This window comes from Zootoca vivipara, chromosome 10, assembly GCF_963506605.1.
Source record: "Zootoca vivipara chromosome 10, rZooViv1.1, whole genome shotgun sequence".
Lineage (NCBI taxonomy): Eukaryota > Metazoa > Chordata > Lepidosauria > Squamata > Lacertidae > Zootoca > Zootoca vivipara.
In genome coordinates, this window is record NC_083285.1 from 51,857,928 (window position 1) to 51,882,800 (window position 24,873).

Genomic DNA, 24,873 nt, shown 5'->3' on the forward strand with positions numbered 1-24,873 from the left:
AAAAGTGGGAGGGAGCGTGGAAGAGCAAGAAAACGTCCACACCATATTACCTCCTCCTATATTGATGAGCATATGGGTACTATATATATTTCAGAAATCAGCTCCTCGAAGAAAATGTGCCGCTTGTAAGATTGTCGTCCACAATGCATGCATGGAACAGTTAGATAAGGTAAGATGGTGCCACCTGCTGGGATATCTGTGCCAGGGAACAAACTTAGGCAAAAGACCCTGTTATTTACTTGCATAATGTTACTATATATGACATTTCAACCTGTAAGGCCAATGGCAGGTCTTTTCACCATAGCAATGATTCTCTATCCATCATAAACTACCCCTGCAAAAAGAAAATAAAAAAGAATATGTGAAGAATCTTTTAGTAGTGATGAATTCTAGAAGAGCAGCCATACTTGTCTCCAGGGGAAAGCAATGTTTCCAGGAACCTGCAGCATTTGTTACCTGAAAGTTTTTGTTGTTCAGAAATGCACTGAATATAATGTGATGAATTAGGCTCTTGCTTATGGAAGTTTGTTCCACAAATTAAATGATTGGCCTTCAAGTTTTTGTGCTACCCAGAAATCCTCACTGGGTAGAATCGGGATGGACAGATTATGCTAGAGTCAGATTTTGGCCACATTCACACCATTCATCTAAAACACCAGAGTTCTCTGGGGAAAGGGATTGGTTGTTAAACTACTCAGTAAATTGTAGCTCTGGGAGGAGGGTTGCCATATTTTGAAGAGCAAAAAAGGCAACACATTTGCCGACTTCTACTTTTAACTATGGATCGCTATGATGACTATCGTTTTAAATACCTCTGCTATATGTAGGCTATAGAAGCTGTGATATATTGCTAGTAGCAATGTTCATAACGTTCAACAAAATAATAATAATAATAATAATAATAATAATAATAATAATAATAACAATAATACACAACAACAACAATAATAATACATATTGCTCACTCACTTGCCACATGAAAGTATTTGGGCTCATGTTCACATCTTTGTGAACATAAGTGTGCACGGAGCAATTCAACTGTTTAGCATGTACATATGGACTCTCATTAAGGGCAGGGGAATGTTAACTCTTACCCTCCCAGACTACTTCTCCAAGATCTTGTGGCAGAGTCAGCGTCGTTTTAGTTCAACTACAAGAGAAGGGATTTCTACAGTATGAAGCTAGTTTAAGATGTTGCTCTGCTGTGATTCTCTGCTGCTAACTAGCTTAGCTGAGTGCCTTAGATCCGAGTCTTATGCACTAGCAATTTTTTTCTTGGGTTACTGTAAACAAAAAAACCAAACCAAAAAACTCAGGCATTTTGCCAAATTAAAAAAATCGCCCAGAAAGAAACTTTAATCCTGAAAAAGAGGACATGTACTGGGAAAGTAGGACATATGGCAACCCCATCTGGGAGGAAAATAAAGAGTCTCCTGACAGCTCTGAGCGCCCTTAACAGACTACAGCTCCCAGAATTCTTTGGGGGAAGCCATGACTGTTTAAAGTGGTATGACAATGCTTTAAATGTATGATGTGAATGTGGCCCTAGAATGTGGCCCCTAGCATAAATCAAAATTGGTGGATATGTGTGTAATATCAAAATACACATGGCTTCTTTTTTCTATTACTGTGCAGAGCAGGGGAACCATTAGAGGGTAGCAGAGCAGGAGGTTCTAAAATGAAATGCTGGTTGAATTTTATTGCTGGCCTTTACTGGGAATTATATGTACTGATGACATCTAGCAGAAAGCCACATGCCGCCAGACACAAAAGATTCTGAAATAGCCAGGTTAGTTAGTTTATAAAGGAAAGAACTCCAAGGTCATTCCGGCATATAAATCTGCCTCAAACTTTATCTTGTGGCAGTGGCTAATCCATTGCTTGGCTCAATGCCCAGCACCTAGGATGAATTTTAAACAATATGATTACAATTTAGATAGCTTTCCTATCTTGGCAAGATCTATAGAAGGGTCAAAAGCTTAATGGTAGCATTTGAGGCAGCTTAACAGCCTGGAGTGGGGCGAGCTGACATGCATTCTCCAGGCCATATGTAGGTCAAGAGTCCTTGTATATTTTGCTTGGTCACCGAATCTCAACTTAAGAAGCAAACAAGCAAGCAAAAGTGACTCTCTAGGCTTCAGGGTTGCAGAAACAGGGTTAGACTCAGACTTTGCTGCCGTGGGCTGGGATGTCACACAGGATGAACAATTGAAGGTGGAGAGACTGTGTCCTTCCAGGTGTCATAGAATTATAGAGTTGGAAGGGACCTTGAGGATCATCTAGTCCAACCCCTGCAATGTCATTGGACTCCAACTCCCATCAGCCCCAGCCAGCATGACCAGTGGTCAGAGATGATGGGAGTTGTACAACAACTCTGATTTGCAATATCTAGTTCTGGCTTTGGTGTCATAAGCGATGTACAACATATTCATATCGTAATAGAGGTCCCCACATAATAGAGGCCTCTATTACGATATGCATATGTTGTACATATGCCATTCAACGTGGACCAATACTGAGTCTGTACTATACTGAGCCTGGAACTATAGAAACATAGGAAGTGGCCTAGGAAAGGGAGACCACCGGTCCACCTCACTCAGTACTGTCTACAATATCTGGAAGAGGTTCTCAAGCAGGCACCCCCAAACTGCGGCCCTCCAGATGTTTTGGCCTACAACTCCCATGATCCCTAGCTAACAGGACCAGTGGTCGGGGAAGATGGGAATTGTAGTCCAAAACATCTGGAGGGCTGAAGTTTGGGGATGCCTGTAAATCTAAAGGATTTCAGGCAGCCCTACCGGATGATGTCACTAGGGATCAAACCTAGGACTTTCTGCATTCAAAGTGGACGCTCTACAACTAAGTTACAGCCCTTTACCAGCCCTTTTGGGTGCTTGGGAGGGGTGGCCTGTTTCATCATGGGGATAGGCCTGCCATTATTACTCCTGTCTGCTTGCTTCCCACCTGGCAGATTAACTTTCGTTGCAAGCCAACTTTCCGAGAAGGCGGCTCTAGATCTCCCAGAGAGGTGAGTGGTTTGTGAACGTTACCTATGAGTCTCTTTGCAGGATTGTGGCCCATAAGCAGCTGCTCCATTCTTTTTTTTGGGGGGGGGGATACTTTCAGATCCAGTGGAGCTTTGGAAACTGCTCCTCTACTTTTCAGTTTTTCCTGGTGCAATCTGCCAGGCTGCAAACCAGAGAGTGTTCATATGCCATTAAATCCTAAAAACAGCAGGCAAGCACTGCCTTCCGCCTCCCTGGTTCTGCTGTGCATCCTCCCCTTCATCTCTTGTGACATGCAGGAGTTTAGGAGTGCCACATGGGAGGTGGAGATATTTTGTGGGGCTGAAGAAAGGAGACAGGGGAAGCACAGCAGAAAAATAAATACAAAATGTCAAAGGTGCATGTGACATGGTTCAAATGGGCTTCTTCAGGGCCCCCTGGACAACTTTAAAAGGCTGTTTTGCTTGCTGTCTGGGAGAAGTCTTCGACCTCGATTTGATTTTGGTTTACTGTATTATAGTTTAGTTTATTGTCACGGTTCTCGACCAGCATACACATATATACATAAAACAATCTAAAATATAAGCAATAAATATAAACCATAAACCATTTTTAAAATTATTAGATAAAAGAAGGTATCGCTACTTGGGAGGGTACAACAAATATATTTCTCTGCCACTTTTCATTCGAATGAACCCCAAAGCAGCTTACGAACAACAAATAATAATGATATAATAAAACATAATAGAGCATCACAAATACAGCGCAAATCATACAGAATAATTAACAAGTCATCAGTGAAACGGTTACAATGTGTAAAAAAACACTGTTAACAAAGCAACAACTGAATAATAAGCCAAACAGTGGCTTTAAAGCAGAAGTCATTATATGATTAACAAATCAATGCAGCATTTATAATCTATAAAACAAAATAAAAAACATGAAGACAATAGCAACCAAAAAATAAACTAAGCACTGTTAAGCTAATACCCAAACACTCTCCACATCTCCTTGACACGTAACTTTCATTTTATTTGGCTCATTAAAATATGCATACACATAATGCCCATGGCAACAACTCCCTCTTTGAAGGTTCCTCAGGCTGCAGGTGGAGCAGCACAGGTGAGAAACCAACCATGCCCTGATGGCAAACAGTGTCTCCTTCCCCTCGCAGTTCTTCCTATGGAAACAGCTCACTTATGAAGGCTTCTACGGCTGGAGGGTAAAGCAACGCAGGTGGAAAAAGTCATTGCCTGCTGGCCAACACAGCATTTCTCTCCCCTCATCAGATAATGTCCCAAATTCAAGGCAATGCCTTGAAGAAGCTGCTTCAGTTGTCCCCTGGGGAGGGGAGAAGAAGACCACGGGATCACAGAGTTTCACGAGCACTCTCCAGCATGCGAAATTCAGCACAGAATACTAGATCTGTTGTGTATCATTTGCTCCTGATACGTGCTTCACGAGAAACTGCGCTCATTCTGAAAAGAAAACCGCATTGCAGATTGATTGACAGCAGCATGTTGAGGATGTGTGTAAATGATTATGGATTGAGAAAAGCTACATTTTTGTGCTTCAGATCGCTTAGTGCATATGTAGTCTTAGAGCTCATCCACAATTCCATTTGCCTATCTGCTTTCTCCCAGGAAAACCCGCAGTTGACCATTGAATTGGAGCAAACATTGATTTGGTTTCCTGCAGTTTGCCGGTCATTTCGATTTAGTGCTAAAGTGTGCGTTCTCTAGGGGAAAGTGGTGAGACAATGGCAAGACCACTTGGGACTCATGTTTTCTAGGCATGGGACAAGCAGGAGTGTGGACGAGCCCTCAGTGTCCCAAAGGAACAGGAGTCCAGCCCTGCTCCTGCAAGGCCTATAGAGCAGTTCACACACAGGTCTGCTGGATCACACACCTTATAATAATCTGATCCAATGCGACAAAGTCATTATAAAAACATAACTTCAAAATAATCAACTTAAATCAAGTAAAGTAATATTCAACAGTATATTAGAATATAATAGTACACAATAAAATTATCCCACAAAATATCTGTAAATAATAGACAGAAATTTGCTCTTAACAGTTACAATAAATGATTGCTAAACTATAACCAACAGAAATAACAGCAAATCACAATGCATAAAAAAACCAACCACACTGCATGTAAAAAAAACCATGTGAAAGAATCAAACTGTAACTGCCTTGGTTGCACTAGTCGATGATCTCCGGAGGGCTAGGGACCAAGATGAAAGCTGTTTCCTGGTCCTGCTGGATGTCTCAGCGGCCTTTGACACCATCAACCATGACATCCTTCTGGACCATCTAGAGGAGTTGGGAGCTGGGGGGGGCACTGTTATACAGTGGTTCTGCTCCTTCCTCCTGGGCCATGTCCAGAAAGTGGTTTTGAGGGATGAGTGTTCAGACCCCAGGGCTCTCGCTTGTGGGGTGCCTCGGGACTCCGTACTCTCCCAAATGCTTTTTAATATCTATATGAGGTCGCTGGGAGAGATCATCAGGGGGTTTGGGATGATACCAGCTCTATCTCTTCTTCAAATCAGAACTAGTGAAGTTAGTGAAGGTCCTGCGTGAGTGTCTGGAGGCAGTTGGAGAATGGATATAAATAATAAAATTATTATTATAATAAATGGGGGGCACACACAACTTAATTTTTTAAAAAAATGGGATGTGGAGGAATACTGCTTTGAATACCAAAAGCCAAAGTTTTCCTAAATGCCTTTTTTATTTTCTGTTATGGAACATCTCTCTCTTATGTGTGCTTCAGAACAGCTGACAGCTCCTATCCCTTCCTTTCTGAATTGCCTCCCAGCAATGCCAGCGGCAATCTCTAGACTGCCATATGTGAATGGTGGCTTTGGAATGCAAAGTTCTGCACCGGATGCTGGGCTGTGTTTTCTTTTATTAATTTTATTCCTTGCTTCCGCTGCCTCCCCCCTGCAGAACTTTGTCCGACATCACTGGGTGCACAGGCGGCGGCAGGAGGGGAAGTGCAAGCAGTGTGGAAAGGTAAGGCTAATGTCGGGACCAGCGCAATTCATGTTGCTGCTTGAAGATGAATCCTGCCTGCCACCAGACACCCCAGAGTCCATATACATAGGCCGATCAGATTGGCAATTTATTTTATTTACCCAAAATAAATAAATCTATGCACCAACATCTCTGGGTGACAGATTCATTTTAAGCAGGTGCCGAAATGTCAGTACTGTAGGTGCCTACCTGATGTTCACTGGAAGGTGCTACCACACTAAAATGTACCAATCTTGATGGACAAAAGCTGAACCTTGGGAGCATGTGAAGCTAAGGCAGGCACCCCCAAACTTTGGCCCTCCAGATATTTTGGACTACAGTTCCCATCTTCCCCAACCACTGGTCCTCTTAGCTAGGGATCATGGGAGTTGTAGGCCAAAACATCTGGAGGGCCGCAGTTTGGGGATGCCTGAGCTAAGGTGTCTCTCCTTAGGATTGAAGTGACTGAGGAGGGGGTATATAAGGTAAGGCATTCCCAGAAATAACTTGGTCCCCAGCTGTTCAGGGCCTTATAGCAAGACCTTGAACTTGTCCCCGTAACATATTGCCTGTGGAATCTTATTCCTTAGTGAACCTGAGGGCAGCAAGCAAGTTTGTAGGGTGTATGACAGGCCTGGGGCACATAGCTGTGGACTCTGATGGAGAGAAGCGGCTTAGGAAAAACAGCTGAGGTGTTTTCTGCTGTTCTCCTCAGTTTCTTCCACCTGAGGCAATTGCCTCACTCTGTCCAATGACAGGACCTCCCCTGACTAATATCTACAGCATTTAAAGCTTTGCGTATCATTTACTCCAGGCATTCCCAAACTGCGGCCCTCCAGATGTTTTGGCCTACAACTCCCATGATCCCTAGCTAACAGGACCAGTGGTCAGGGATGACGGGAATTGTAGTCCAAAACATCTGGAGGGCTGAAGTTTGGGGATGGCTGATTTATTCATTCAGTTCTCTAGTTGGCCACCCTCCTTGACACAACATCAATTCATTTTAAGGATTAGAGCTTCTCCCTTGTTCTTTTCCTTTATGGTTCCATGGACTTGCTCTGCCATATTCCACTCCCCCCTCCAGTTTTTTAAAAAACAAAATTGATTTCAGAATGGAAGCATGTAACATTTGCTGTAGCTTCCAACGCCTTTAGTTCATTTCCACCATATATAGTTTCTATTTTGCCCTTCATTGTCAGGGGATCTCAGGGTGTGTTAAATAGTAAGACACACACATACACCAGCCTTCCCCCCAACCTGGTGCTCTTCGAGTGTTTTGGATACGATTCCAGAGCACAAGAGGCTGAGTTCCCGCCTCCGGCTCATTTAAAAGAAGGGAAGCCCCGCCTCCCGGCCGACCCTATTGGTCGGCCCGGGTATGACAGAGGCGGGGACTCCAATCTTGCGAGGGGGCTGAGCACTCAGCCCCTATCGCGAGAGTTCGCTCAGGCCACGCCCACAACACCACCTCTGTGAGATGCGGAAGTGGCTTTCCCAACATCCCTGGCCATGGGCAATGATGGCTAGGGTTTTGGGGGTTGATGGGAGATGTAGTCTGAAACATCCAAAGAGTGCCAGGTTGGGGTAAGACTATTCTAGGGGATATGAATAGACTGGGGGAAGAGTTGGCCCCTTCTTTACACACACATGCATGCATTGTGCCTGCTTGAAACACGTGAAAAGGGCATGCACATGATTGCACCGCTATGCACCAAGATCCCTGGATTTACTCTAAATCCTAGCTTCATCTGCGCTGGCTGGGACTGACAGGTTTTGTAGTCCAAAGCACCATCTTAGGGAAGCACACAGTACAATCATTTGGTAGAGCATTAGCAAACATGAAATAGCACAGAAGATAATAAGTCTGATTGCACAGTGTTCTGATTTTATGCACTGGCAATGCAGGAAGGGCCTTGCAGACTCAAATCTCAAGATTATGAGAGACTTATGTGGTTTGAGAGCTGGAAGTCTTAATAAAGCCTTCAGCGCCTCGAGCAATTAAACAATATGATATTCAAAATTGTTATCAATTTGGGGCTTTTCAAATCTGCTTAAATGCCCAGCTCATCTTTCCTTGTTCATTACAGCCCCGTTTCTCAAGTTTAGTGAATTAGGAAAAAAAATCAATTTGCAAGAACCGCAGAAAAGAATCAGAGTCCCATTATCTCCAAGTAGCATCTCTGCCTCTCGGATCACCCAGTCCTCTCAGCCTGTTTTGAATTAATACTTTTCTGCGAAGCAAGATAATTTCACCATCTTTCTTATTCTTTCTCCTCCACTTGAAAAAATACCCCAATAATCTATCTCTTTATCTTTCTACGTGCACCAGTTATAAAGTTCCTGCAGTTTTTGAAGCCTGGCTCTTCACTGCATCCCTAAGAAACAATTTCCTATTATATATGTGTGTGTCAGGCAGGAGTTTGGTAAAGGCAGGAGGTACGGTATTCAGATGCTGTTGAAACGGGGATAAGAAACCTCCAGTCAGTGGGCCACTTTGCCAAGGCCTTGCCCCTCTCTCTTCCACCTAGTGCCATATATTATGTCAGGTACGGGGCAAGTAAGAATGTGGCTGGGCCCAAGGGGTGGGAGTAGGAGGCGCTGTCAATCAAGTCCCGCGCACAGTGCTTTGCATGCAACGGCATTGAGTCTACGTGGGCAAAGCGGGTCACCTGACATCTGATGCCAGGTGATTGACAGATGGGAGGCTTTATCCAGTGGCCAAAATATTCCCACATGGATGGGGCAGATAAGGCTCCAGTCCAGTAGCCAGATCCAGTTCCCCACACCTGTGTTAAAAAATGGGGAGGATTTGGGCAGAGGCTGTAGCTGGGTTCCAGAGAACATGCTGTGCGCATGTACCTGAAGCATGAAGGCCCAGTATACCTGAAGGAGTGTCTCCTCCTCCATCGTTCTGCCCAGACACTGAGGTCCAGCGCCAAGGGCCTTCTGGCGGTTCCCTCACTGAGAGAAGCAAAGCTACAGGGAACCAGGCAGAGGGCCTTCTTGGTAGTGGCACCCACCCTGTGGAACGCCCTCCCATCAGATGTTAAAGAGATAAATAACTACCTGACATTTAGAAGACATCTGAAGGCAGCCCTGTTCAGGGAAGTTTTTAATGTGTGACATTTAAGTGTATTTTGGATTTTTGTTGGAAGCCGCCCAGAGTGGCTGGGGAAACCCAGCCAGATCGGTGGGGTACAAATAATATATTATTATTATTATTTATTTATTTATTTATTTATTTATTTAAACAAGGTCCAAGTTTTGATTATTGTTGCTTGCAAATAAAGCAGGTCCTCTGGTTAAAGAGGGCAAAATACTTGGACATTTGCCTGCGTCCCCAAACCAACAAGCGACCCTCTGTGCTCACGGTCTTACCATTTTACAGTGTTATCTTCCATAGACCTAGACAAACTTCAGAAAAGGGCAACCAGAATGATTAATGGGATGGAGAGACTCCCCCTGAGGAAAGGTTGCAGAGTTTGAAAATAATGTTTTATTGATTTTCACAATTGAATTCCACATTTAATCACAATAGTACTTCCCCCTCCCATGCCCAAATTCACAAATATCTTTTTCAAAACCTTGTCTTTGAGGTTCTTTAGACCTCATGACTTCCCTCCATTCCCTCTTCTTGGTTCTTTATATAGACAAAATTTGAGTTTGAGACTTTTAAGTTTAGAGAAAAGGCAAGAGGTGACATGTTGTAAACGTATGCATGACATGGAGAAAGTGGACAGAGAAATGCTTTTCTCCCTCTCTCAAAGCACTAGGGCTCGTGTGCATCCCATGTTGGTGAATATTGTAAGATTCAAGACAGATGAAAGAATGCACTTCACACAGCGCATAGTTAAAGTATGGAACTTGCTTCCACAGGATGCAGCGATGGCCAACAACTTGGATGACTTTAAAAGAGGATTAGACAAATTCATGGAGGAGAAGGCCGTCAGTTGCTGTTAGCTGCGATGGCTAGGCCCTGCTTCCAAGGTTGGAGGCTGTGATGCCTCTGAATACCAGAAGGGGAAAGTGCAGTTGTGCTTGGGTCCTACTTGTGGGTTTCCCATAGGCACCTGGTTGGCCACTGTGAGAAAAGGATGCTTGACTTGATGGACCGTTGGCCTGATCCAGCAGGTCTCTTCTTACATTCTTATTTCTGCTTTGCACAAAGTATGCAAGGAGTTCAGATGCAGCCAAAAAGAATTCTACGTTTGCACGCCCCACTTCTCCAAGGTCAGGGGAGATGACTGTGTATGCCCCTATTTTCCGTCAAAAAACCCTGAAGGCATCAGGGCTTAGAAGAAACAGTACTAGAGATTGGACATCTAGACTTAAGTCTCATTAACGTCATGGGTGAACGGAGCATTGGATGAAGTTTCCCCAGAAATGGATTCTCTTATGCCTCCGTTGCACCATTCAAAAAGCATGTGAAGTACACAGGGCCGGTCCACTCATAAGGCGAGCTGAGGCAAGTACCTCAGGCAGCAGGTTCCACAGGGATAGCAGATCTGGCCCTCAGGAAATGCCTTGCCTGCTGCTGTTGCAGCCGCCGCGATGGCAGCAACAGCTGTGATGTGCTCCTGGGAGGCCAGATCTGCTGTCTCCTTGGCAGCCCCTCCTATTTTATCTGCCCCTTGGTGGTCCTACCACAATTTAATCAAGGTCTGGTTAACAAAAGAGGAAGATACTCCCCTGTAGTCTCACTTGTAAGGAAAATAAAATGTTACCATGCAATGTAGTACACACCAAACATTTTTTTTTGGGGGGGGGCAGGACAGCTGTGCAATGTGATTGTTAGGTGATGAATGTGATAAACTCACCTTGTCGTTACAGGGCTTTCAGCAAAAATTCTCCTTCCACAGTAAAGAGATTGTGGCCATCAGCTGTTCCTGGTGCAAGCAGGCAGTAAGTGACTTTTGCACAGTGAACTGTGTGAGTGCTTGTGACCGTCTCGCCAGCATGGCTTGGACGGTTCTGCTTTGATTGCATAGGCAGCATCTCTAATAAGAAAAGATCCTGCGGGCAGGCTCTACCTTGCTTATTTTTTATTTTCCCACTCAGCCCTCCTTAAAATGCCCAAGTATCTGTACTGTGAGAGGTGGACATGCTGCATTCCTCTCCCACAAACATACTGAAGAACGTCTCCTTTTTCTTGAACTCGTGGCACTAATAGGGCATTATTTTTCCTTTTATTTCCTTCCTTTGGTCCATTAAGATGATTGTTTATTGATACAGCGTACCAAAAAAATCTGGCAAGAGAGTCAGGGAAGGGGAAATGTAAAATACTGAGCATACCCAGAAGAGCATAAAAGCATTCATTTAAAGAAAAAGCACCTCGTTTTCATAGGTGTCCCCCCCCTCCCGCCAGGTATATATTGCTTTGCAATTCCTGTGCTTAGTGGTTCCCGAGCCAAGCGGCTGGCAGATCCTCTTGCGCAGCAGTTCCCAAGTGCCTGGCAGCCAGCTAGTTGTCAGGTGTGTTGGAAGCCCTGTGCAAGGGACCTGGACAGGTACCAATCATCTAATGTCATGGTGGTGTCAGATGCCTGTCCCACCTGACTGTGAAAATTGGCTTGTGGGGATGGAGAGATGAGGATCTGGCCTGCTGGGTCCGAAAGATTTCTCAGCCCCATTTTACAACATAATTTTCTCTTTCACACCTGTCTCCCTGTTTCATTGGTGCCTCTCTTTTCCTCTCTCAAGTTCCACAACAAGGTCACCTGCTTCATGCTGCAGCACATCGAAGAGCCATGTTCCCTCGGAGCTCATGCGGCTGTTATCGTACCTCCCACCTGGATCATTAAGGTGAAGAAACCTCAGGTAACTGCATGCCAATGTCTGTTTTGACACTGCTGGTTGACTCGCTTGGCTTAAACACCTGATGGTTTGCCAGACGGGCATGCTTCACTTCCTTTCGTCCACAAACCCACCACCTTCTGCACTCATAAGTGTTATAAACCATTATCCGGCCTTTCCAGTTACTCCTTGGGGAGGATTCCTTCACCATATTGTTTTGGATTGTGGAGAACCAGAATACTAGGCTTCGTGGGGCCATTGTTGGAAGCAATATTGGAATTCTTCTATCCTTCTTCCCTGTCTGAATGTAGCTGAGGGGGTGATGAACCTCCAGCCCATGGGCTGAATTAGTACCACCAGCCCCCCCCCCCAATTTGGCCATTGAAGCTGTTTTGGCCAAGCCACACCCTCTTGCCTTACACCTGCCCTTCTCAGAGCTAGGACAGGTTAAGATGCAGCTGGCCAGTGGGTGGTGGCAAGCCTAATATTAATAAAAAAAATGGGGGTAATCTGTGACTTCATTGTGGCATCAGGTGATTGACGTGAGTGTGGCTCCACCCACGTGTCATATTTGGACCAGGGTGTGTTTTGGGAGAGATAAGGAAGGATCCAGTTTCCTGCTCCTGGAATAGAGTTAGAGTTGCCGGATTACAACCTGGAGATACTGCCTGTACCTTTAAAGATTCTGAGGCAGTTGGTTCAGGGCTGCATCTATGTAGGACTGGACCAAGGACTTTTGCCGTCTGAGGCAAAGAATGAGATGGCTGCCTGCTGCCCATTCATCTGGCAAGACTAGGAGTTGAACCTGGTGATAGAACAGCACCCTCTAGCTTAGGGGGCACAGGGCAGGCCATGTAGCACACTCAACCCTACCCTCCAACACCTCACCATCGCTTCCTGCCCCAAAGCATATACCACCTGAGGCAGCTCCTCACTCTGCCTAATGGTAGGGCTGACCCTGTCCCTACTCTGTCCCTTCATTGGTACCTCCATTCATGGTCTCCTCTACTATCTGGTGGGTATTTTTGAATGCTTAAGCATTTAGTTCTCTCTGGAAAGTGAGGGATGTTTTCCCCTCCCCCTCCCCTGGTAACTTGTGTATATACATTTGGAAATGGCACTGTTGATTGTCAAGGGAAAGATGGTTTGGTATACTTTGACCTGAAGAAATTGGGGTGAGATCCAATGTAGTACGAGTGGGCTTCTGCTTGCAAAATGGGGCTTCTCCTTCCTCTCCTCCCCTTCTGCATGCCTACAAAATCAGCTCCAGGGGGTTGGGCGGCGACCACCTGGAACATACTTTGAGGACATTTGAAACGGGGACAGTAGAGGTTGGAGAAAATAAACCAGAAGTACCATTGCGCAAGCAGATTCCGTTACACAAGATGGAGGACATATTGGATGTCTCTGCTAGTTTACTCTCTTTAGCGCAGTCTTCTGTGTACACGAGGTCATACATGACCCAACACAGGAACATTATTAAGTCTTCTTCTGATCTTTAACTTTTTAATCTGAAAAGCAAAGAAAAAAATAACCACCGGCTATGATTGACTTCCTGTGCCTGATGAGATTTGGAACACAGACCATTTGGCACTGGGGGATAAAAGGTGGGTGGTCGTCATGAAATGGACTTTTAACAATGGAGTCTCTTTTAAAGCAACCATCCTGGCCTGCCTTGGCAGTGTTGCCCCACCTTGAATATAACCAAAGAAGTAGAACATTTGCAGTGGATGGTTGGCCATGAGAAGAGTAGTTTTAAAATGATGTTCATGAAACAGAAATGAAATGTTTGTCAAAGTCATTGTGACCACTAGATTTCTATTAGAAAGGGAAATTGGTCCTCTAACTTGCTTCAGCTTTACAACCCCACTATAAATGATTACCTTGGCCTAGGATGGTCTTATTTTATTTTTTTGAAATTTGTTTTATCCTCCCTCTCCCCCCCCCTCTCTCTTTGGTAAAATTGATTGATTAAATAAATGTGCTTTTTATTGCTGTAAGCTTTTTTTGGACTGGCTTTGCCCAGAAAAACAGCATACACGTGTCTACTAAAATAAAATAAATATGCATGCCAATACATTTCAACCTTTGCCTAAAGGGGGGGGGGAGTGATTCTTTGGCTTGTGTGGGTAATTATCTACACATGCCAAGTAATCACTTCCCCCCTTTTTATCTCCTATGCAAAGAGATTTGCACCTTTGGCATGCAGGGTTTTTAAATTATTATTTTCTGATTCTTCCAGGCAATGCATAAATAATAGTTATGACACATGCTCTTGGGTTAAATCAGGCCTCTCAAATACAACATTTCCTTCCAGCCTTTCTGTTATGGTATTTCTTTCTGTTAAATTCAGAGGCCTTTCCCATAAATTGTGATTAAAATATTAAGGAATTCTGAGATAGAAAAACATGGGCACATGAATCCATTTGTTCTATGTATGCTTATGGATTTGCAAAGATGTACACACACAGATGTACACACACACATTAGTGTGAAAGAGGACTGTGTTCCAGCAGACAAGATGCTCCTGAAATTATGCTATTGTCAGGGAGCCAGGCCTGACTAGTGAAAAAAATATAATATGTGTCTCGGAGAGAAGGGGAAGGAAGCAGTACATAGACAGATCCCAGGTAGTCTGAATAATGAGTACACAATCTGCATGTTCCATTTTCTTCTGAGTAATGAATGCACATCTTATAGTTTTAAGAACACATGATATGAAAAAATCAGATTTTAAGTGGCATCCAGTTAGCCTGACCTAGAGAGTAACAGTGCTTCTGGCAAGGTTTGTGTGACCTAGAAAAGCAAAATTTTAGCTTTTCTTTGCAATTTTCATAATCTTTCTTACCTAGCATGACTTATAAGCCATAGATTTCTGAGATATTTAGAGCAACTAAATATTTCACCTACAAGGGTTGAGAGAAGCAGGGTGTATGCTTCTTTCTTTGGCGATCACTCATTGCGTGGAGATGGATGAGGCTGAGCCTTGCTCACTTCCATACTTGGTTTTTTACAAATAAAATTTGTCTAGGTACTTAGCTTTGCTGCATTTTCATTGGTAAGAAATTGGGTTAAACCCAAATTCATGACTTGGGTTTTGTAATGGCAATATTTGGGGAAAATAAGACATGTTTACAATATCCATAATTTTCTGTGCATTTCTTTTGCACATTTCCCTCAAGTGAAACAAGCACAGGAAACAAAATTAAAAAAATTCCTTCCAGTAGCACCTTAGAGACCAGCTAAGTTTGTCATTGGTACCTATGTATCTGAAGAAGTGTGCATGCACACGGAAGCTCATACCAATGACAAACTTAGTTGGTCTCTAAGGTGTTACTGGAAGGAATTTTTTATATTTTGTTTCGACTATGGCAGACCAACACGGCTACCTACCTGTAACTAGAAGCATAGGAAAATCACCATTGAGTGTTTTCATCCTGAAATCCACCTGCAATGCAATGCTAATCTATTACAGTGTCACAAGAGCACGGGATATGCGGGAGGAGGAGAGGCGGGGAAAGCCCATTGCTGTAGCTAAGGCTGTATGTGCTGCCTCCCACTGTCAGAGCTCCTTAGTTTAATCCCACCCAATACATTTCCACCATAGGCGGGAAGCTTCTGATTAGGTGACTTATGTGGCTTTCCAATCTGCTGACCAGGGGAAGCTTCAAGACCCTCACTTTTCTTTCTTATGATTACCTTTGAACTGGACTCTAGCCAGCCAGCTCTTCAGATACAGGAATCCCTTCCAACAGAGGGTTGTCTTCATATGTATCCCTTCGAATAGAGCAGTAGGCATCAAACTTTCAGTGTGGCAGAGCCACATGGAAAAGAAAGACAAAGGATGAGAGCTCTTGACCAGCAAGGAGCCCTGAGAGAGAGAGAGAGGGGAAGAGAATGAAGATTCCCTCCTCCTTCTCCAGGCCATTTTTATTATAATCAGGGTGGCAACCCAGAATTCAAACGCTCCAATAAGATTCTAGTACAGTGAATAATTAACAAAGCTATCCTGAAATCCTACCCCCTTCTCACATTTCCCTGATCAACACTACAAAGCATGTGAACAGGAGCAGAAGCAGGAAATTGTAAAAGCAGTAAAACACACACAGGAACCTGTGAAAGATAGTAGATCTACATCAAAGGCACTTTGGGAGGATGTTGCCAGAGACGAATGCAGGATGCCCTTTTGGCCAGTTTTTTTAGCAAGCATGTGAGACAAATGCTCTAGCCAAATGGCTTGGGCCTCTTTACCACAAACTGTGAATTATTAAACATTGACCATGCTGAAAACCCTGCAGAATTGCATGTCAGAACCCATGTCTGAAACTGGTTTAGTTAAGAACACCCTATTCAACCAGATTTATTTAATCCAGGAATATCCTGCTCGATTAACCACTGACCAGATTCTTTCATGAATTCCTTTATCAAATCCACAAGGATGCTACATTTCAGATCTGGGGCTCTCCTTCAACCCAAATTTTGCATTTTGGGATCCACATCTTAATCATTGTTATTTTTAACCATATATTTGTATGGTGGCAGTACTGCTGTTGTGACTCTTTTGGATCTCACAGGTAAGTCTCAAATCTTGTCTCACACAAGAAAAAGGTAGGCCCTTGCAGCTCTCGTCTGGGAGCTTCCCTTTCTTCTCCCCGTCTCCCATCCTGCCTGGGAGACCTTCTCTGCCCTGCCTGTCCCACAGGGTCCTTCACCAGCCAGCCGTCACCTTCATGCAATCCTTTCATTGACCCAGAGTAGAGGACATCTTGAAGGGGGAAAGAGAGAGAAGGAAATGGAAGCAAAGGAGCGAGAGAAAAAGTGACATCACACGAGGCTTCTTTGGAAGGGAGTGTACAGTGAAGTGGGAGTGGCGTAGCTTGGAAAGGAATGAATAAGTACACCAATAAATCCCATGAGGCTTAGCTCGTTTTATCTTGTTCTGCTTCACCTTTTTACACAGATGGTCTCCACATTAGGAGACGAACCTGATTGGGCGGGAGACTGGAGCCCCGGAAGGAAAACGGGCGTCTCCTACCTGAATTGGGAGGGTTGGCAGGTACAACATGTGCTGTTATGTGAGTCTATGGGAGCATCTAGTATTCTTCTCCCTCGCAGCCTTGGAAAGTCTCCAGTTCTGAAAGTACCAGTCTGGTGGTCTCAGTCAGTGTGTGGCTTTCTCCATAACCGGTGGTGTGACAGTGTCAAAGCATGAGGCGCATGTCTTTTTCAACCCACGCATGTGTGGTGTTATCATTCTCCAAAGGTACTGCCACAGAAGTGTTTCTTATAGGGATACTTTCCTTTTCAGTTTGTTCTTTGTAAATACTCTTCCCCTTCCCCTCCCTCCCCCCCTTTAATAAAACATACTTACAGAATTCACTGAAAAATTCGACCAGGAGGAAGAAGAGGACGTCTTTCAAGAGGAAAGCCAGCAAAAGGAGCAACGAGGTAAATCTTTAATGCACACTTTAAGGGTCTGACATTAGCTGAGGTTCCTAGAACTATTTGATGCCATGACAGGTGGCTGTAGAGCTATCAGAAAAAGCTAGGAGGTTCTCCAAAATGTAAACTTGATGTCATAATCCAGTCAGTCAATGGAGAGTGTTTTCAGTCTCCACTCTTCCCAGGCCAGATATATTTTATTAAAAACTGTAATAGTTGAAGTAATGATTCTTGTCCCTCTTCCTTTTGAGTGTGCAGTTATAGGACTGATAATGAAATCCAAGAGGATGAATTCTAGTTTGTTATTATGGAATCCCACAAAGAGACATGGGGATTGAAGGCTGGCGAGTTCTCTGTTAGAATTCTCTGTTAGAGAAGACTAATCTTTCTCTCTCTCCCCCTCCCCACTACATTGCTCAAGTTCCCTGAGGGGATGATATGATGATTAAATTTTATATTGTAAATATGGTCTAAGAGTAAGAAGACATTGGCAGAAATAGGGCAACACATAACTTTTGCCGATAGGGGTGAAAAGTGTCATTTGAAAGTGTCTCACATTGGAGAACTATTGGAGAAGGAATAAGATCATGGCAAGAAAGTAGTTGTGATGTTGACCGCTACCACTGTCAATCAAGATGGTGGAAGGAGTGTGTATATAACCCGTACAGCACTCTGATTGGGTCAGGAAACCAAACGTTCACCCATCTGCCTTTCTTCAGTCACACAAAGTGATACTGGGAGGTCCATTCTCCCTTGCCAACTGCCTTCATTTCCTCATGGAGGACAGACTCATAGCTTGAAAGACTTAAGTCCATCTCTTTCCTCGAATGTTATGTTGCTGTTAAAATGATGGCACATGTGTAGCTTCTTGTAAACATATTTAGAACATGCAAGCCATCACCCACATCTCTTTTGTAAATCTTGAATTATCTGGTGTCTCTGACTGGTAATTTTGCATATCTAATTCAGGGATGGAAGAACCTGTGATCTTCCTTCTCCCATGGCATCCCGAGTCAACATGCTCATTCCATAAAGCACACACCAATGTCTTCTGACCCATTTTAATTTTCTTTCTTCTAGGAGAACAAAGGCCGTCCTTTTGTGGTAAAACCCATCTCTTCCCCACTCATGAAACCATTGCTTGTATTTGTGAATCCAAAAAGTGGAGGGAATCAGGTAAACATGGAACACCGAACTTGGCTCCTTTGCGCATGTTGCGTCTTTGTCAAAGATGTGGGTGTAAAATGAATTGATTTTAAAAAAGAAATACTGTAAATGCTTCCATCTTGAATTAAATGCTTCTGGAGCGGAGGATTTTGTTTTCAGTAATGCATTTTATTGATCAATTGGATACATATTCTGCCTTTCTGCCAAGGCACCTGAGGCAGTTTACAGTGTTAAAATATTAAAACAAATGCATTATATAAAATGTAGAGTGACAGAGTCCTTTCAGGCCAACTTGGGGGCTGATAGCACAAGTAATAATAATAATTTTGTTGTTGTTGTTTAGTCGTTTAGTTGTGTCTGACTCTTTGTGACCCCATGGACCAGAGCACGCCAGGCACTCCCGTCGTCCACTGCCTCCCGCAGTTTGGTCAAACTCATGTTAGTAGCTTCAAGAACACCGTCCAGCCATCTCGTCCTCTGTCGTCCCCTTCTCATTGTGCCCTCCATCTTTCCCAATATCAGAGTCTTTTCCAAGGATTCTTCTCTTCTCATGAGGTGGCCAAAGTATTGGAGCCTCAGCTTCACGATCTGTCCTTCCAGGGAGCACTCAGGGCTTATTTCCTTCAGAATGGATAGGTTTGATCTTCTTGCAGTCCATGGGACTCTCAAGAGTCTCCTCCAGCACCATAATTCAAAAGCATCAATTCTTTGGCGATCAGCCTTCTTTATGGTCCAGCTCTCACTTCCATACATCACTACTGGGAAAACCATAGCTTTAACTATAATAATAATAATAATAATAATAATAATAATAATAATAATAATAATAGTCATAATAATGATTGATTAATTGTACCCCGCCCATCTGGGCTTTCAGCATATATAAAAAACACAGTAAAACATTAAACCTTAAAAAGATTCCCTATACACAACTGCCTTCAGATGTTTCTTAAAAGTTATATAATTATTCATCTCCTTGACATCTGATGGGAGCACATTCCACAGGGCGGGCGCCATTACTGAGAAGGCCCTCTGCCTGGTTCCCTGTAACTTCACTTCTTGCAGCGAGGGAACCGCCAGCGCTGGATCTCAGTGTCTGGGACCTTTTGGCCTGATGCAAGAGCTCATCTTATGTTCTTATACACATGCAGGTCTTTTTTAAGCAGGGGAAGATGGAGAAGGAGCTGCCCCAGCAGTTGGCTCAGGCCATTAAGAGAACATTTTACTGGCCTGAATGAATAATTCTTTAAAAAATAAATAAATTGCTGCAGCATTTGTCCAGGGATTCAAGAACTGTACTTCAGAGAAGTTGACTGTTTTCTTTTCCTCTTTCTTGACAGGGTACTAAGGTTCTCCAGATGTTCATGTGGTACTTGAACCCACGTCAGGTCTTTGACCTCTCTCAGGAAGGACCAAGAGATGCGTAAGTTCTGAGATGTTTGATGTGGTTTGCTATTCTGCACTTTTTTTTTAGCATTAGCACGGGTATTTTGAAGGGTACCAAAATTGGCATTTTGAAGCAACCATTAAGAGATACTGGCTGGAATAAACACATCTTTCACAAGGTGGTCCAGAAGAATTTATGGAAGGAAGGGAAGTTAAACTCCCTTTGTCTCTGTCACAGTCAGTCCCTGGGGAGAGAGTTCTTTAAAAAGAGCATCTCTGCTGAAATCCTTGGCTCCTTGACTCCAACAACCTAACTTCAGATAAAGCTAGGATTTAGGATAAATCCAGTGCATGGATATATAACGGGTGGAATGCAAATTCTGTGGAATGCAAATAAGTTGGAAGAGGAGCATGCAACATGATGCCTTCTGACTTTGCATACCTGAAAATGACAACAGAATATGTGCTCTACAATTCTTCTATATAATCCAATACTGAGATTGTGTATTAGAGAATTGGAATCGGGCTGAACTTTAGGTCAAGGAGAGAGCTCTGAGCAGGGCCGGATTTAGGCTTGATGAGGCCCTAAGCTACTGAAGGTAATGAGGCCCTTTATATGTCCAGCTGTCCTTTGTCAACAACAAATTATCAATGTTTTTTGTGTTGAATATACGCTATAGGGTAATTTATGGACCTAATAGGTACCTAAAACCATTTGCACATAACAAAATATGTATTTTATCAAAGTAATTGTTGAACTGAAATACAGTCAAGAAGAAGTATATTAATAGTCAGGGCCGGCGCGCTACTAAAGGCAAACTAGGCTACTGCCTAGAACGCTGAAATTGAGGGGCGCTGCGCTGGCCAGCCCGCCCGCCGCCGCCTGCAGGGCCATCCCTAGGCTCGGGCTGGGGGGTGCCAGGGCACCTGGCGAACAGGGGCACTGTGGGGAGGAGGACGCGGGAGGCGATCCTTCTCTGAGGCCGCCACCGCTGTGCGCACCTTCTGGAGGCTGGCCTGGGCGGCGGACACTGTCTCCGTGCCGCTGGCAGCACCGCTTCTTTCCTGCTCTCGGCCACTTCCGGCCGCTTCCTCCCGCTCGGCCCAGAGGCGCCCGCAGCTTCTGATTGGCTGCAGGAGCACCTCTGGGCCGAGCGGGAAGCAGCCGAGAGCAGAAAGGAAGTGGTGCCGGCAGTGGCACAGAAACAGCGTCTGCCGCCCAGGCCAGCCTCCAAAAGGTGCGCACAGCAGTGGCGGCCGCTGTCTCCATGCCGCTGCCGGCACCGCTTCTTCCCTGCTCTCTGCCGCTTCCGGCCGCTTCCTCCCGCTCGGCCCAGAGGTGCCCACAGCTTCTGATTGGCTGAGCAGCCAATCAGAAGCTGCGGGCGCCTCTGGGCCGAGCGGGAGGAAGCGGCCAAGAGCAGGAAGGAAGCAGTGCCCCTTTTCATCCCTCCTGCCACTCACACGGGGGGGGGGGGGTGCGTCAGAAGGTGACCTCACCTAGGGTGCCAAAAACCCTAGTTAATAGTGAAATACATTTAAGAAGAAGTAAATTAATAGTGAAATAATTATTAAGCTCTAACTTAAAATGCTTTCCCCCCATAACAAACTTAATAATGCAAACACATTGGCATTTGGCAATAACAAAAGTTATATTTTAGAAATGCACTTCCATTTTCCCCCTTTAATTTTTTGGGCCCCCCCAAAGAGAGTGGGGCCCTAAGATATAGCTTGTTTAGTTTATATGTAAATCTAGCACTGTGAGACAAGTCAGCAGCTTCATCTCGGTGCATGTGAATTGAGCATGAATTCTACACAAAACAGATTTCTTGCAGGGAGAAACTAACCAGTGGTAAACTTCCATGTTGCAACTTTTCATTATCTGAAATGCAGGCCATATTTTTCAAGGCCACGAGGTGGTGCTCTCCGATAGTTACTAGACCTCCTATAAGGTGCTGCTTTCATCGCACTTTCAGTCGTGGACTGCTTTGTGTGTGGATGTTAAATAGTATGTATGAAATCAAATAGGATTGATATAGCCAAGAGGATCACTGGCAGAAATTGTGCCACGTTTCAAAAAGCCACACATGTAGTTTGAATAGGGTTGCCATATTTCAAACAGTGAAAATCCGGACAGAACAGTTGTTGAGCTGTTTTAAAGGGAAATCGCCAAAGATGACACTGCCGACATGGATTGCCATATGTCCAGATCTCCCCAGACATTTTTTATCAATTTTCGTTTGGACACTGCTTCCGAAAGCGGCATTCTAGGTATGTCCAGGAAATTCCGGTCGTATGGCAACCCTAAGTTTGAAGATATGTGATACAGCAACATAGCTAAGCAGGTACAAGTCTTTCTGTATCTGGATGGGAGGCCAAGAACGAACCTGGTGGATGCTGCCTTGACTTCTATGATGGAAGAAAGATGAGATAAGAAAACTAATCATTTAATAATAAAAACAACGTTTATCTAATTTTTCACTCAGTCAAATAACAATAAAAAAACTTCGAACATATGAGTCTGCCCGTATTTAGGCCTGTAATATTCTGTAATGATTCTCCACTCCACTAGGCCACCTGACCACACAGTTTCTGGGTGTGGGCTTGATTATTGCCTCTGTTTCTCTCTAGAGTTAATAAATTTTTGGCATTTTGATTGAAATGGTGCCCTTTCTCCCATCCATGCTGAATGCTGCTAAAGTCCTAGCCCCTCCTTGCCATTTCATTTGCCCTGTGATGTTGCTTCCCTTTCCCATGTTGATCCTTGGGGGGGGGGGAACCATTTGGTGGACCCCACTTATTTCCTGCTATATTTATTGGTATGTCCTAGTCTTATACCGGTAGTTCTCTGTCATCTGCTCTAACTGACCTGCCCACACCTGTTTACACCTGGTCGTACCTGGGCAGTTCACCTGCTTACAGTTGCTTGTTGGCATATCTCTCCTTGCTTTTTCAATGCAGGGTTGGCCAACTTATAGCCCCCAGGCTGAATCATCACATCAGCTTTTTTTCCATGCTTGTTTTCTTTTTATAGGCTTGAATTGTACAGGAAAATGCCAAATCTTCGAATCCTGGCCTGTGGTGGGGATGGAACGGTAAGTCCCACAACATTTTGGGGGGTAATAAGCAAAGGAGGGAAATTGCTGTGAGCCGAATGCACAAAAGGGGTCACATCACCACTGACAAACAGCACACGCCAAGAAAAAAAGGGGGTGATGATGTTGAGGAGCAAATAGTCTGACCTGGTATAAATTAGCTTCCGATGTGCATAGCTGTCAAGTTCTCCCTTTTTTTAAGGGAAATTCCCTTATGCTGAATAGGCTTCCTCGCGAGAAAAGGGAAAACTTGACAGCTATGCCAATGTGTGCCCTGTTCCTCATGGGTGCAACAGCATGGATAGAAAATAGCAGAAGGCTTCATAGTGAAGCTACTTCATGCAGGCAGCTGCTGGTCATAAACGGTTAATTCACACATCCATGCACATGACTTGACTTTTCTATTCTTTATTACCATATACGAACAGTGGCAGCGTTATATGACTCCAATGGAGAGCATTTTGTTAGGTGTTGGGAAGTTTGAGTTGTTATACCCATAGCTGCCAAGTACCCCGTTTTCCCCGGGAAACCCCCCATTTTTACTTACCTTTTCCTGGTGGTCCCCCGTATCACTTCGTCTCCCATTTTTCTCCGTTATTTTCTCCTGCCAGGGGCCATTTTTTTTCTTTCCGATTTGCCCTTCTATGGGCACCAAAAATGGCCACCACCAGCTTCAAAAGTCGCATCTATGCATAGAAGCGACTTCCGGTGTCGGCGGCAGCCATTTTTGGTGCCCATAGATGGGCAGAGCGACACCGGAAGTTGCGCCGACACACTTCCTGACATGCGTACAAGCGACTTTCGAAGCCGGCGGCGGCCATTTTTGGTGCCCATAGAAGGGCAAAGCGACACACGTCGACGCAACTTCCGGTGTCACACGGCTGCCGGACCCGGATTCTGCAGGTTATACCTGAGATGATCCACACATGCAAACAAGTCACCGTGCTACAGCTATCAAGTGTAAAATCATGCACGTGTGAAGCTTGCCTCAGCATGCAGGAGTAAAGTTTAGATAAATCAAGCAATTTGTAAACCAGGCCTTGGAATTCTGTATATGACTGCTCTTCTTTGCTCTTCCTATAGAAGACATTTCTGGCAGATGGGAGATTATCTCCTTCTGCCTCTGCCTCTCTCATAGTTATAGTATTGGGGGGTGTCATCTTTGGGATCTCCTCTAAGCTTGTGATTTATGTCTGCAAGAAGGGAGAAAGGCGCTGCTAAACGGGTCAAACCAGTCTCTTTATTAAGCCAATGGCTGCAGCCAAGTCTGTAAATGATCCGGCTGCATAAGTAAAGATAACAGGTGAGTGGTTGACACAGAAATGACTAACTGAAGATGGGCAGAAGGGGGAGCCAGCCATCCCTGGCTGGGGGAAGTGTCATTAGAGCCTGTGTAGGAGAACAAATACCGTAACTGGCAGTCTTGAACTTGGCATGGAAAAGAGACAGAGGCTTGACCAGGTTCCCTGTGCTGAATTCAAAGCTATGGCTTTGCTCCACCCTCCGTCTCCCTGAGCAAAGGAGAAAGTTATGTTGCAGTGCTAATGCTGTGAACCTTGCATCTTATGCTCAGCCCATGTATGTGCATAAATACAACCACATATCACAAAGGCCCCACTGTCTGATTCTACGTGCAGAGAGCCCTGAAATCTTGCACCACTTGATATATGTGATGTGCGCAGCTGTATTTTAAAACGCTGGCTTTGGGTTTGTTGTTCCGGCATTCCTTCCATTTCACATTTTGAGCTAACGGGGGCAGCATCTTCTCATTAATATGAGAGGCACATGACTTATCTATGCTGAGGTTATGTTAGAAACAAATTAACGTCTCGTTGTTCCAAAAGCCATTAAATCTAGAAATGAAAATCTTGCTCAAATGGATTTAGTGAATATTCAATGAGACCAGATATTACTTTGCATTATTGAAAGAAACAGAAAGTGGGAGATTTTCCAGTGTACCTGCCC

General features: G+C 44.3%; 1 protein-coding gene across 1 annotated transcript in view; it reads left to right on the top strand.

Annotated features, from left to right (window-relative positions):
• The window catches only part of DGKI (diacylglycerol kinase iota), a 246,116-nt gene that overhangs the window by 108,460 nt on the left and 112,783 nt on the right, over nucleotides 1-24,873 (top strand). Inside the window, exons 4-12 of the mRNA XM_060279941.1 lie at nucleotides 95-169; nucleotides 2,972-3,028; nucleotides 5,960-6,025; nucleotides 10,856-10,927; nucleotides 11,726-11,842; nucleotides 17,192-17,266; nucleotides 18,341-18,436; nucleotides 19,768-19,850; nucleotides 22,848-22,908. Coding sequence (XP_060135924.1) covers nucleotides 95-169; nucleotides 2,972-3,028; nucleotides 5,960-6,025; nucleotides 10,856-10,927; nucleotides 11,726-11,842; nucleotides 17,192-17,266; nucleotides 18,341-18,436; nucleotides 19,768-19,850; nucleotides 22,848-22,908 — 702 coding nt within the window. The remainder of the gene's footprint in view (nucleotides 1-94; nucleotides 170-2,971; nucleotides 3,029-5,959; nucleotides 6,026-10,855; nucleotides 10,928-11,725; nucleotides 11,843-17,191; nucleotides 17,267-18,340; nucleotides 18,437-19,767; nucleotides 19,851-22,847; nucleotides 22,909-24,873) is intronic.